Source organism: Podarcis vaucheri (assembly GCF_965113315.1).
Source record: "Podarcis vaucheri genome assembly, chromosome: 7".
Taxonomy (NCBI): domain Eukaryota; kingdom Metazoa; phylum Chordata; class Lepidosauria; order Squamata; family Lacertidae; genus Podarcis; species Podarcis vaucheri.
The window spans coordinates 31257075-31271139 of NC_138765.1; the positions used below are offsets into that span (position 1 = coordinate 31257075).

At 42.5% G+C, this 14065-nt stretch overlaps 1 protein-coding gene across 1 annotated transcript; it reads right to left on the bottom strand.

Annotated features, from left to right (window-relative positions):
- PNRC2 (proline rich nuclear receptor coactivator 2) lies at nt 1-6507 on the bottom strand. Its single transcript, XM_082232200.1, has 3 exons — nt 6358-6507; nt 3188-3396; nt 1-2749 (listed from the first exon to the last, which is right to left on the bottom strand). Exon 3 carries the CDS (start codon nt 2729-2731, stop codon nt 2315-2317), a length of 417 nt encoding a protein of 138 aa, XP_082088326.1. The 5' UTR covers nt 2732-2749; nt 3188-3396; nt 6358-6507; the 3' UTR covers nt 1-2314.
- Nucleotides 6508-14065: the final 7558 nt, after the last annotated feature.

The following is a 14065-nucleotide window of genomic DNA, read 5'->3' on the forward strand; positions in this document are numbered from 1 at the left end:
TTATTAGGGGAGAGAAAACATTACAATTTTTTATTTAAATTTTGTTTCTAATTAAGATTCAAGCAGTACTTCAAACATGAAATTTAGATCAGAATTACATTTGGGCTATAACAATGATTTCAACATACTGATGACAATTTGGGGAAACAATACTTATGTTTTTTCAAGATGCCCAATACATTTCATTTGGGAATATGGAAAGTTTCTTCACGGTTGCAAACATTTTGAATGTACAAATAGATAAAACATGCACTTTTGTATTGTCAAGTGCTGCAGAGACTTTCTGAAGTAATTAAACATGTTTATTAGTAACTACTGGTAGAAATCCACCTTTGGTATCACCACCAGATATTCATCATGGAAGGAATTTAAGATTTCCGTTGCTACCAAGTCATGCACCACATACAATTTAAGAAATTCTATCCAATTTTGTAGATTCTTGGATGCTGGCAGAAATTGAAAATTGGTTTTCAAGTCTGTCATGAGATAGTTGAACTACAGGCCTGAGAGAGCTAAGTTCTACACAGCAGATCCACTGCGATTAATTGACCTGATTTAGTCGTACCCATTAATTCCAATGGATCTACTCAAGTGTGACTAACATGGTATACAACCCTTAATTGCATCATTCAGCGCTGCTAGGAAAGGTAATGAGTTCAAATGCATACTCTTAAACCAAATAAAATATCCAACCTGACCTGAGTCACAACTAAGATTAGACTGTCACAAATAAAAGATGGGGTTTTGGCAGATCTTTATTTTACACTTACTACCATTGTGGGTATTTAAATTTCTGATAATGGTTTGTCTCTGCTATTTACTCAGTACATTCAAAATGAAAGCATTTACTGGCTACAATGCAGCCTTCCCTCAACAGCCCAATCCTAAACACACTTGAGTAGTTCAGAAAGTTAAGTGTGCCTAGAATTGCTTTCAAGTTAAGTGTGCCTAGAATTGCTGCCCAAGGACACAATTCAGCTCCATTGCACCGTCATTATTTTTTTTTTAAATGCTTGTTTTACCTTTAAAAAGCAGTTTCTTTGTACCAAGGTTATTTTAAAATTCAACTTAACAACCAAAGCCAAAAAAATGGGGACATATACCCTCACTGATACTTGAGTGCAATGGCACAGACATGTGCTTTTAAGGTTTTTTTTAACTTTTTTTATTTTTAAAAAATCATGCCATGTGTTTAGCATGGTCTTCTTACATTCAGCAGTTTTGTACTAAAAATATTTCATCTTGGCAGGAAAGCCCAGCATAAATTTACATATGCTACAAAGTTTTACATTTATTTACATGGCTCTTTTTTCCCTAGATAAAGGATGTTTTACACTTGCTAAGTTCATTTAAACAAGTTCATATCATCCAATTTCAGACTGGCCTCAACAGTTCCGTTTCAGCAAAAGATACAAAACATACAGAATGTGTTTCAAACACACAGCTCAGTGAAATTCTGTGAACAAAAAAACACTTTGAAAGCTTTTGGCAGTCAACCAGCAATGCAAAAATGTTCTTGACCTGGCACACATAGACTGTTTGTGCTCAATGCAATACATTTCTATGGTTGTATAAAAAGCTAGAAATCAAGTGCATGCCCATGTTCATTCTTATTAAACAAGTTCTATACAGAATGAGATTTCCAAATTTAAGCGTTTACATTTTGGTCACAGGGTTTTGGATGGATGCCTACCTGCCCAAACCACCAGTTCAAATGATACAGGTCTCGTAAACTAATAAAATCCATCACAATCTAAATGGCTTTCTTAAAACAATTTTAGGTGTTTTGTGTTTTTTTAATTAGAAACTCTAGGCAAAAAGTTACTAACATTTCACAGTATGTGGGGGAAATCAATGATATTTTGCAATCACTTTGCATTGCAGTGGTTGTAAATTTGGTCAGCTGGTGTTAAATTTTAATTCCCCCAAATACGTGCTCCATCAAGCAGTTCCAAAAGGGAAGGCAACTGAAATATTTATTAAGAGGGCCCGGTAGTGTTTGTAATTCCAGGACCAAACCAGGAGTTGGTTCAGACTATATTGATTACAATGGTGCATCAGTAGCACAAGTTGATAAAAGTGCACAGAACCCCAAAATAGGTGAGTGTTAACCAGTGCACAAAACCCCAAAACGGGTGTTTCCAAGTGGGGATTCCCCACATGACATAAAAAACTGACCCAACTTCTATTACACAGCTCATTAATTCCATAAGATGTGCCTTGGTTTGCATTTGGGAACCCAATGCAGACCAACCTTATGGAATTTGAAATGATAACATGTATCTTTTATCCCAATGTATTCATAGATTGTATCTCAAGCCTGGACTTTAAGCAAGGTCTTAAGTTGAAAAGTCATGATTTCTTTATCAGCAGGGTCAAGTGAAACAGTTACCCAGTGGCTTGGTGGTTTAGGAAGAACACTGGGTGATGGTGGCTCACTGAATTTTGCTCCAGCATAATTTTCATTGGTTTGAGGCATGAAGAGGGAGTGGGATAAAGCTGGACTCCAAGTCTGGTTAGTTGGGAAGTGCATTGTATTCTTCCCCCCATTCTGCATGGCCTGCCATGCTACAGATGATGGGCTGCATCCATGTCCCCTCTCTTTTTTGTGGATTTTCTTTATCTGCGAATTCTGATCTTTGCTTTTTTTCCTGTTGTTCAGTTGTTGGTGGTTCTTCGAAGTATTTCTGGGCTGGGTAGATGGAATGTTGAACCTTTCTCCACCCCCCATCTTCAACTTAAGTGTCACCTAGGGCAAGGCACAGAAGAAAGCAAATGCAATTGTCAATAGAAAGCCAGATAAAGTTTATTGAAGATACAAAGCACATGCTTAAAGAGATTAAATAATTTATCAGATTTGTGTTTTCAAACTAAAAAGACAAAAATCTAAATGACTTTACTGGCCTTTCATGCAACTACTATTTTTTAAAAAACAAAACTACAGCATTAACCATAGGTTTAAGAGCCCAAGCTACACCATGTAACAAGTCATAATGACTTAAAAGTTTAATTTGCAAACTTTTTTAAAGGTTGCACTATACGCCAAGGAATCCCTAGTCCCTCACAAAGACATAATTTGAAGGCTTCAAGAAGCTTGATAAATAGGTTTCAAGTGGTTCAAAGACCAGGTCTTAATTGTAGAAGGTTAGGAGTACTCGTGATATTCCAATGCTGTTTTGTCCCCTACCTTTCAGTTCTCTCTTCAGATTCCACAGTCTCCACCTCCTGTTCTATTTCCTGCTGCCAGACCTGAAGGAATAGATACTGACTCCTGCTGGACCCCTTCCTTTGGCTAGGAATGGTAGTTCTCATGGGCCGATTTGCTGTTTTCAGCCACGAAGCCGAGCCCAACATCGGATTCTCGGCACACGGGCTTCTAGGGTAGAAGTCCCAGCTCTGAAAAGATAAAGGTTTTTTTTTATAATAAAAAAACAGATATAGCTCCTAGTCAGAAATACAGTTTGGAGAACAAATAGTTTTGATTCTCTTAAAAATAGTATCAACAATGTCTCTGTTCTAAACCATCAGTTGCATCTGATTTTAAAAAAACATCTAGTTAGTAATTATTTTTCTTTCAGTATGGGTATCAAATTTCAGAGGAGCAGCCATATTAGCAAAAGCACAGACTAAAATAGACTGTGGCATAAGAATTTGTGGGCTAGATCTCACTTTTATTTCTGTAGATTTTCAGCCTGGATCTGGAAGAGCCTAGTTCTATGCATGCTTACTCAGATGTTCCAGTGTACTCAAGGAAGCTTACTAATAAGTATGCACAGGACTGCAGCCTTTGTCCATCTACAGTCATATCTCGGGTTACAGACGCTTCAGGTTGCGCATTTGCGGGTTGTGCACCGCACCGAGCCCGGAAGTACCAGAATGGGTTACTTCCAGGTTTCGCTGCATGCGCAGAAGCACTAAAACACACTTTGTGCATAAGCGCAAAATCGCACATGCACAGACATGGTGCTGCGGGTTGTGAACGTGCCTCCCACATGGATCACATTTGCAACCCGAGCGTCCACTGTATTTATTTTTAACTCCAAAAGGTACTCTTTTAACTCCCCACTCATTACAATAGTAAATTAACCCGGACTTCTCAAATGTGCTGTATCCCAATGTTTTTGAATACAATTCCCATCAAAACATCTAGAGGACACGAGACTAAGGAAGGCTGCATTAACCAGAAACATGTCAATGAAAAAAAACTTTAGCAACAAACCCTTATAAGTGCAAATGTTCAATGGTTTGTAGTTAAGATATTTAGCAACAAGTGCTGAAACTAATTAATTTAAACAGTTTCTATTTAAACAAGCTCAGTATCCGACAATTTAATAATTACGGTCGTTAACTGGAGTCAGTCAAATTTAAAACAGATAATCCTTTTCCTGAGATTATGACTACCAGAATCCTCCTTTTTCAGGAAGAGTAAGATTCCGGAATTTATTTATTTCTTTAAAAAGAAAGCACAGCTAGATCTTTGAACAGAAAAGTTTCTTCAAGAAGCCAGTACTCCCATTCAAGTCAATATGAAAGGGGGGTAGATTCAAAAACTGTCTTATACCCAGTCCATTTAGTCCAGGACTGTCTACCAGGGATGCCAACTTGAATAAAATATTGTGGGGGGCCAAATAAGCCCCACCCCCTGCATAATCGATCACATGATGCAGTGCATACACACAATTTGAATGGGAATGCCCATCAACTTTGTGGGGGCCCAGCCCCCCCAAATATTTTATTGTGGAGGCCAAAGCCCTCTGGAGTTGGCTCCTATGCTGTCTACTCTGACTGGCAGTGGCTCTCCAGAAGAGGTGTCTCACCAACTACTGCTCTGCTCCTTAATTATTATTTTTCTAAGATGCCAGGGACAAACCTGGTATCCTTTGCATGCAAAACGTTTCTTCCCTCCTTCCAATAGAAACTACATGGCAGCACTTCTCTTCCTTCAAGCAAATCCTCTATCCACTGTTGCCAAGTATACTCTCACACAGATATGCAGTTGGTGGCATCTTAAACCCCTTTATTTCAATTATTTATGGAGCACTACAACACCATCACAATTTTTCATATATATTTGCTTTCTGATTGGTTTTCAGATTTAAGCTGCGTTTTATCTACAGTTTCTTTCGTATGCTGCTTGGAGAGATCTTTAAATCAAGGATACATACTGTACTTGTTCCACTTTCTTTGCTCACTCACATGACCAAAGGAATAAAAACAAAACCCTCAGCTGGATCACAAGTAGTAACACAGATTTTCCTAGCTGCACACACTGCAAACTCTTCACCAAATTTTATTTCATATTGTTTTTGATAGCGACCTCCCCCCCCAACCCTGCTTCCTTATCTAACCTCCTTTACCACTACAGGGGGGGAAATCGGCCCTGGGTTCAAAACAAGGCAGGATAACTTATCACTTCTGGAATTCGTTTCCCAAGTAAAGCCTTACCACCGCGACACACAAAGGGGAATTCGTAAAGCCTCCCTGCTGAAAAAGAAACCACCAATCCTCCGGGGAAACCGAAGCCTAAAGTCTTTCCCTTCCCGCCGCCAACACCAAGGGGGGGGAGGCTTCGATTTCCTCCTTTCCCACAAGAAAACAAAGCCCTCCAACGTTATTTGGAGGGCTCTGTACTGGTCAACGTCTTGAAACGGGCTTGCATCTTACGAAGTCATACTCAGGAGCAGATCCACCGAGAAATAAATGGGACAAGGTCTATCACCCAAGTCCACCAATTTCAGCGAGTCTACTCTCAGCGTATGATTTGGTCAGGAACAACCCGATGCGGGTTTTTGTAGTTGTTGGTATTAAAGGGCCCTGTTGTTGTTGCTGCCTTATTTATCTCACGCGAGTGAAGGAAACCGGAGTCTCTCCCCCGCCCAGAGAAAAGGAAGAAACGAGCTGCTCCCAATCCTTTACCTGTGTTTCTTTCGCGCACCCCACGCACAGCAGTACCTGGCAGTAAAGTCCCCAATGAACTTATGGGGCGCAGCCCGCTTGTGCTCTTACTCAAAGAGGAGACCCATTGAAATCAATGGATGCGGCTAACGTAGGTCCATTTCAATAAGTCTACTCAAGAGTAGAGCTTAGGATGAGACAACCCTCTTGAGGTTCAGTTCCGCATAAACACGGACAGAGAGTTAGGCGCCAGCTACCCCGGATTCCTCCCCCCCCCCTTAAAAACCTTACCATTTTTTAACACTTCCACCACCGATTAGGGAAGAAAGACCATCCTAAATGGGGGAGACACAACATGGCGGCGAACCCACCCGGAGGTTCCCTCCACCCGCCGCACCCAGAGCCTCCCCTCGGCCGCCCAACACATTCCCGACTGCCGCGGGAGCCGCAGTCCTGCCTCACCGCTAAGGCGCAGCCCGCTCCGCTCCTCTCTTCGCCTCCCGCCGCTGCCGCTCTCGCCTTCCGCTGAAGCAAACTCGCACACAAAATGGCGGCCACATTCTCCCCGCTTACGTACGAGCGAGGAGGGGAGGAGGAGCCACGCACAACGGGGCCTCGTCCTCTCTCGCTGGGGCTAGCCAATGAGAGAGCGAAGTCTGAGAACAGATAGCCAATAGGAATTGCGTCCGCCTGTTGCTAGGCTTGGGAGGGAACTCGGAGTGGTTGAAAGGGAAAAGGAAAGGAGGAGGATGGCGCAGCAGAAGGAGTTGTTTTTGCTGCTGTTGTTTGATTTGAACCTCTCGAGAGAGGGGCATGTCGGGAAAATGAAGGGATGCGGGAGCAGCTAAGGATGTGATGTGGGGCGGAGGGACTGTAGCAGCTTTTGAGAGGGAGGTGTCCTCTTGCTCGGTCTTTGCACGTATCTTATTTTTACCCATCAACAGTTCAGAGGGTAGTTGTGCATTAGGTCACAATCACACAACATACATTTAGAGTACATTTGTCACCCCTCCAAAAAAGCCTGGGAACTGTGCTTGGCCCGTCAGAGTTTCAATCCGCAGCACCGGCCTCAACAAACTATGATTCTATGAATTATGGGGGAGAATGCGTGTATGATGCTTTTGGGTGGTCTTTGGCGAAGGGGTTGGGCAGTTTTTAAAGTAAGAGTTGTTACACGCTTTTGTTCTGGGTTCTCACCTTGCAATGGGGAGGGGGAACTCTCTCGCAACAGAAAAAATAAAAGAACTTCCTTGCTTTTCTTCAACTGGTTCCTGCCTCCATCCATTCTTCTCTGACCGATCATGGACTCCAAGTCCCCTGAGGAATGGGCTGTAAAATTTCATGTAACAAATATCAAAGTTGAAATAAGGAGAATATGTCCAAAGGATCAAGTTTCACCATGTTTCAAGTTAAAGAGTGTTGTAAGAAAAACTGCTCCTCTTCCCTGATTTCCATGAGCCCATATGGAGTCCTTCTAAAGTTCCCTATCGTAGGAGAAAGTAACAGAGGCCAACCAGAGTATATTGAGAAGCAAAACAGCTAGTAAGCTTGATCTTTATTAAAGGAACTGTTGCAAAAGGGTCCCCACTCACCACACGCAGGATGGAGGAGAACCCTGAACAATGGTGCGCAAGCAAGGCTCTTGAAATTGCCCACCCTGTAGCCCAAGACCCATCCACCCCCCAAAAAAATCACTGTCTGCCAGCATACCTGATAATGGTCACTGATTGCATTACCTGGGCAGTCTGGCCATCCTTTTGTGATGGTTAATACTTTGGCTCCTGAATCCAGGTCACAGGCTCACCCTATTCATACACAAATACGCCCTTAAGACAGGATTTGCAAGCAAAAAGACAATGGGAAGGCTTTCCCTATTGGCCTCCCTTACTGCAGAGGAATATTTGAGGTCACTGGAAGAGTCAAAATGGCTACAGGATTGCTCTCCTGCACTATTGCAGACACATGGCTTGTATACTTAAGTATGTGTTTACCTTGTACATTTATGAACATTTAATTTATATATATAAGACCTTAGAATTCCTATAACACATGTTTTCATTTTTAATTGTATTGTTTTAACTTTTTGTGTTTAGCACCCTAGGCACCTTTGAGAGGAAGGGTGGAATAGAACAGAATAGAATAGAAATGCAAGATAGTGAAGATCTTGGTGAAGGGATTAAGATATGCAAAGCTGCAGCAGTGAGGCTCAGGGTTTGATTGGAAGGATTTCTCTAGCTTACTTTCCAGATAATTTAGCCCCTATTCTATTCATTAAAAATGGAATGTTTCCCCCCCACAAACATTTTTAAAGATTTATCTATTTACTTAAAAAATAATAGAATTGCCCAATTCTGTGACCTCAGGGTGGCTCACAATAAATATAAGAAACTGTCAAACTCTTTCTTAAGTATTTAACTCTTTTAACTATTTAATTCTTTGTTAAGACAATGGCCCAGCCAAATTGGTTAAGTATGGTAACTGCATGTCTAAAGACCTGGTCAAGTACATATGTTTTGTCATTGATACAAGCTAGTGATGCTTCAAGGAGCATCCAGCTCAGTATTGCAGACACTGACTGGCAGCCACTCTCCAGGGTTTCAGGCAGTTCTACCTAAATATATTGGGGGCTTTGAACTTAGGACCTTCCACGTGTAAAGCAGATGCTCTACCATTAAGCTATGGCTCTACTTTTTGTTTATTGCTCTCCACAGGTTATATGGGTGCCAAAAGCCCAACTCCAGTATTCAAAAACATGTGGATATGTACTCATTAGTGGCTTTAAATGCAGAAAGGTTACTCCTGCCTCCTGTGCATTTCAAGTCATATTTGCATGTTGCTGTACACACCAGAGAAGGGGTGGGGATGTCTTAATCTGGCACACATTTATGTTTTCCCATGTCTGCAGCCCCACTCCTTGCCCGCCGAACTCCTATTCTATGAAGCTGTCATCTGCACATGCGCAACCGCTGTCTCGAACATACACACCTCAGCTTAACTGCAAAATGAATGCAGCTTGTGCTTTCAGACTGAATGGAATCTGGTTTGAGAGACAACACGTCAAACAGCAGTATTACTCAAGAAACAACAGGACAGATATGGACTGTGGCTAAAGTCATGCATACATTGCTTCAAAGACCAGTAGTGGGAGTGCACTGGAGCCATTAATGGTAATGTTTACATAGTCTTAGTCACATCCATGGAGCATGAAGAAGGTTGTCTACATGCTCTTTTCCTTCCCAAGGCTGCATGTGCCAGACAGAGGTCCTCCTTTGGAAAGTCACACCCTACAGCAGCTAACCAATCTGCACAATGCAGATTCATTACTTCGGGAAACATTCACGTCCATCGTGAGCAAGAGACAGGCCTAAGCCACCTCAAAGCAGTACAGACTGGCCTCTGGATTATTGGTAGAATTCCATTTTTTAAATGGCACCGACTTGAGCCCCTAAGGGCTGTCAGAGATGTAATTACTTGCCATTCTAAATATCACTTTAAAAACTACAATAGCAAAAAAGTTATCCAATTCCAAAACTATTGAAGGATGAAGCAGGAAAATAATGGGTCAGCGGCTCCGCAAAAAGGTTGATAGAAATGAAGCAACAACTCCTGTCTCATCATGGGGAAATTATAGGCTGCCTCACTTGCACTTCTCTTATTTTCTGCTGATTGCAAACAATTCCCTTGCCATCAACAGCTACAGCAAAAGCGATGTGCCCTGTGGTCAGGGAGAACTCCATAAAGCACAATGTCTGCTGACGGCCAAGGAAACTTTCGCTGCTGTTAAAAAGAGTGAAGATAATACAGGTTACACTGCCCAAAAGCTCAGTGGTAGTTCCACCATCTTTCAAATACTAATTTAGCAAAAATGCTCTTGCTTATATTGGCTTATAATTTGAAAGATGTTGGGATGAAATCCCCACTCAGGCATGAAGCTCATTGGGTGACCTTGGGCCAGTTGCTGTCTCTTAGCCAAGCTACCTCGCAGGGGTCTTATGAGGATAAAACAGAGGAAGAGAACCAGGTACATCACCTTAAAAAAGACATCGCATCAATAAATGTATATGTTTGGTGTTCAATAATTACCTAGAGTCTAGCAAGCAGCTGTAAATGGGTAGGGCTGCTAAATTCAGAGGTTCTTCTGGGACAATTAGGCTCCAGTCCTGTACCCACTTTTCTGTGTTTAAGCTGGAATCAGGCTATGTACATATTAGTGACTCAAAACCCAGTGACATTCCCCCCACATGCCGCATTTCAAGTCACTTTTTAATGTTGCTGGTCATACCAAAGAGGGGGCAAGGGTGTCTTAACCTGATTTGTTTCCCTGCACCAAACTCCAGTTCACTGAACCTGTCGCGCACCCTTCAAATTAACTGCTGCTTCTGTTTCCTAAGTGATGGAGGCTGTTTGACCGGAAAGTGAGCCAAACAGGAGTATCTCTCAAGAAGCTACAGACCACCTGTGGATTGTGGCTAATGCTGTGTGTATTTTGTTCCAAACACCAACAGTGGGACCACACTGGAGCCAGACTAACCAGTAATGTGTACACATCCACCAGTGGGAAGTTCTCCTAAATAGGAAGAGACAAGACTGTCCTGTTAATTAATGGGGATTACCAGCAGGCAGCTGTGGCATTTCTAGGTGATTCACAACAGCAGGATTATGTGAGTTAGGTCACTTCTGATTGATGGGTTGAGAAGCACACCAGGAAGAACAAAGACTTGTGTGATGTCCAATAGTGCTGATCGCTGATCAGCTTTCTACATCTATCTCTGGGTTCCTTTAACAGGTAAATGCCTGTAAAATGTTGAGGGTCTATGAGCCTACCTCAAGTCATTGGAGGTCCTGCTCGGTGTGCCCCCTCTTGCTGGGATTTTGGGGGTGGCAACGAGAGAGGAATTTCTCAGTGGTGGTGCCACACCTGTGGAATGCTCTTCCCAAGGAAACTTGCCTGATACCCACTTTACATGCCCAGGGCCCTAAGTGAAGACTTTTCCTTCTAGTATTAAAAGCTAGAACAGGTCAGGTCAAACCTTCTTTGCTTATTTGCCAATGTTCTTTGCAAAAATTCAAAACAAACTCAATGGTACACAGTAAATCACATTTACAAATACAAATACTGAAAATACTGTATGCAATAACACATTAAGTAAAAGCCTGAATCAAGATTTGTATATTTAATTTTTTTTTTTTTAAGAAATGCAACAGTTTTTTTGTTATTTATACTTGTTTTTTCTCGGCCAGTGACTAAATATTGTTTACTGTGGCTGCTATATCATCTGCGCTTTAGACAGATATGTTTTGTTTTTAAATGTTAAGTTAGCAATAAGCTCCTGTGTAGCTGACACATAAATTCAATAATCATAATCATAATATAAACTTGTTATTCTTTATGAAGTCACTTATGCACACATATTCTCAGTCACCCATATCTATACATCTGTCAAATTCTGCTGTGCTTTGTTAAATCTCATTGATGCAATTTCTAGACTTTTGGACTTTGTAAAGGTTCTTGGTGACTCAGTAAAAACAAGTTTACTTCCTTTATTTGTTTCCTTGTGGTGATTTAAAAGGAACTCTTGTCATTGTTTACCATCTAATTGTAGGAAAGTTTCTCATGGGGGATGAAGATTAAAACAGTGTCAAGGCTGATAGTCTAGTAAAAAAAAGCTGAAATAACTGGAAATCTTGGTATTTCAATGGGCCTCTTTGGGCCTTGTGGGACGCGGGTGGCGCTGTGGGCTAAAGCCTCAACGCCTAGGGCTTGCCGATCGAAAGGTCGGCGGTTCGAATCCCCGCGGCGGGGTGCGCTCCCGCTGCTCGGTCCCAGCGCCTGCCCACCTAGCAGTTCGAAAGCACCCCCGGGGGCAAGTAGATAAATAGGTACCGCTTACCAGCGGGAAGGTAAACGGCGTTCCGTGTGCGGCTCTGGCTCGCCAGAGCAGCGATGTCACGCTGGCCACGTGACCCGGAAGTGTCCCCGGACAGCGCTGGCCCCCGGCCAATAGATGTGAGATGGGCGCACAAACCCCACAGTCTGTCAAGACTGGCCCGTTCGGGCAGGGGTACCTTTACCTTTACCTTTGGGCCTTGGGGAAGTGCTTGTGATGTTATTGATATGCAAAGCATGCCTATCATCCCAGAAATGAAACCTGGGCAGAAGTGTAAAGCAGAGGAAGTAGTGGGTGACAAGTAATAAAAGAAAAAGCAACTAAAACAACAGGGAACATGTAGAAAAAGCAGAAATAAAAACTAGAAATGAAAGTGGCCCGTATTATTATTATTTTGTTATAAAAAGCTTGGGTTGTATCCAGCTAAGCCCTACTCAGAGTAGAACATTCTTTTCAGTGAATACCAAATTCGTTGGGGGGGGGGGTTTAGAATTCTAACAGGGCAATTCTACACATGTCTACTTAAAAGTAAGTCCTAATGGAACTTCCTCACGCGTACGTGGATATAACAGAAGCAGGGGTGCCAACTTCGATAAAATATTGAGGGAGGGCAGGTAAGCCCCACCCTGAATAATCAATCACAAGATGTGGCACACCACACGCAAACCATTTGAACGACAACACCCAGGGCTTTTTTCCGCTCAGTTCCAGCCCCTCTCATGTGGGCACCATTTGCCATGGAGATGACTAGTGAGACCAAAGCCAGTGAGCATTTGAAGCAGAGTTCAGCTACATCAGCCGTTCACCTAAGGTCACTAGGATGTCCTCTCAGGCAACCAAGGAAAGGCCTTTTGCTGACGTGTGCGCACTGCAGCATTGCTACCCGCTTCTGATTCACATCCTGGTCCTTCTGATAAACTCTGCAAACCTACACAAGGCAGGGAGAGTGCAAAGGTCAGTGACAGAATACATACGTTACTTACAGAATGGTTCAGGCCACATCAACATTATGCATTCATAGTAACGTATAACTTTAAACAGTCATGGCTGCCCCAAAGGATATTTGGAACTGTAGTTTGTTAAGGGTGCTGAGAGTTGTTAGGAGACACATCCACCCACCCACCCCGTTCCCCTCATATAACTACAGTTTCACTGTGTTGTGAGAAAAAAATGGAAAGGGGAATATTCATGTACACCACTTTGAGCTCCCAGTAGGGAAGAAATATAACAACAACAACAATTACTATTAGTAGCAGCAGTACCATTATTGGCTTGGCTCCAACAAAGTTTTGCTCAGAGCACACCCACTGAAATTAATGGGTATGACTAACCTAGTTGCATTAATTTCAGTGAGTCTATTTTGAGTAGAACTTAGTTGGGTACAACTTATTCTTTTTCGTTTTATATTTTTAATTGATCTTATATGTTTAAATGTTTTCATTTTTAATTGCATTGTTTTAACTTTTTGTGTTTGGCACCCTAGACTCCTTTGGGAGGAAGGGTGGAATAGAATAGAATAGAATAGAATAGAATAGAATAGAATAGAATAGAATAGAATAGAATAGAATAGAATAGAATAGAATAGAATAGCCAGATAGTGAAGATCTGGGTAAGGGCATTAAGATAAGCAGTGGCAGGGGGGCTCAGGATTTGATTGGAAGGAGAGGGTTGTTTAACCCTTTCCTCCTATGCCATTTCCCTGATTAAATCACCTCAATCAAAGCAGTTGTTTGCCCAAGAGCAGAAACATCAGTTGCTCCAGACCTTTTGTGAAGACTTATTGTTTTGCCCAAGGGACGCGGGTGGCGCTGTGGGTAAAACTTCAGCGCCTAGGACTTGCCGATCGCATGGTCGGCGGTTCGAATCCCTGCGGCGGGGTGCGCTCCCGTAGTTCGGTCCCAGCGCCTGCCAACCTAGCAGTTCGAAAGCACCCCCAGGTGCAAGTAGATAAATAGGGACTGCTTACTAGCGGGAAGGTAAACGGCGTTTCTGTGTGCGACTCTGGCTCACCAGAGTAGCTTCGTCACACTGGCCACGTGACCCGGAAGTGTCTGCGGACAGCGCTGGCTCCCGGCCTATAGCGTGAGATGAGCGCACAACCCTAGAGTCTGTCAAGACTGGCCCGTACGGGCAGGGGTACCTTTACCTTTACCTTTATTGTTTTGCCCAGGCTTTCCCTGCCCAATAATATGGAACTCTGTTTTACATGTTTGGATATCTGTTTTATTTCCTTTCATATTGCTGTTTTGTTGGTTTTAGGCTGTTTTTTCATGTTAATGTTT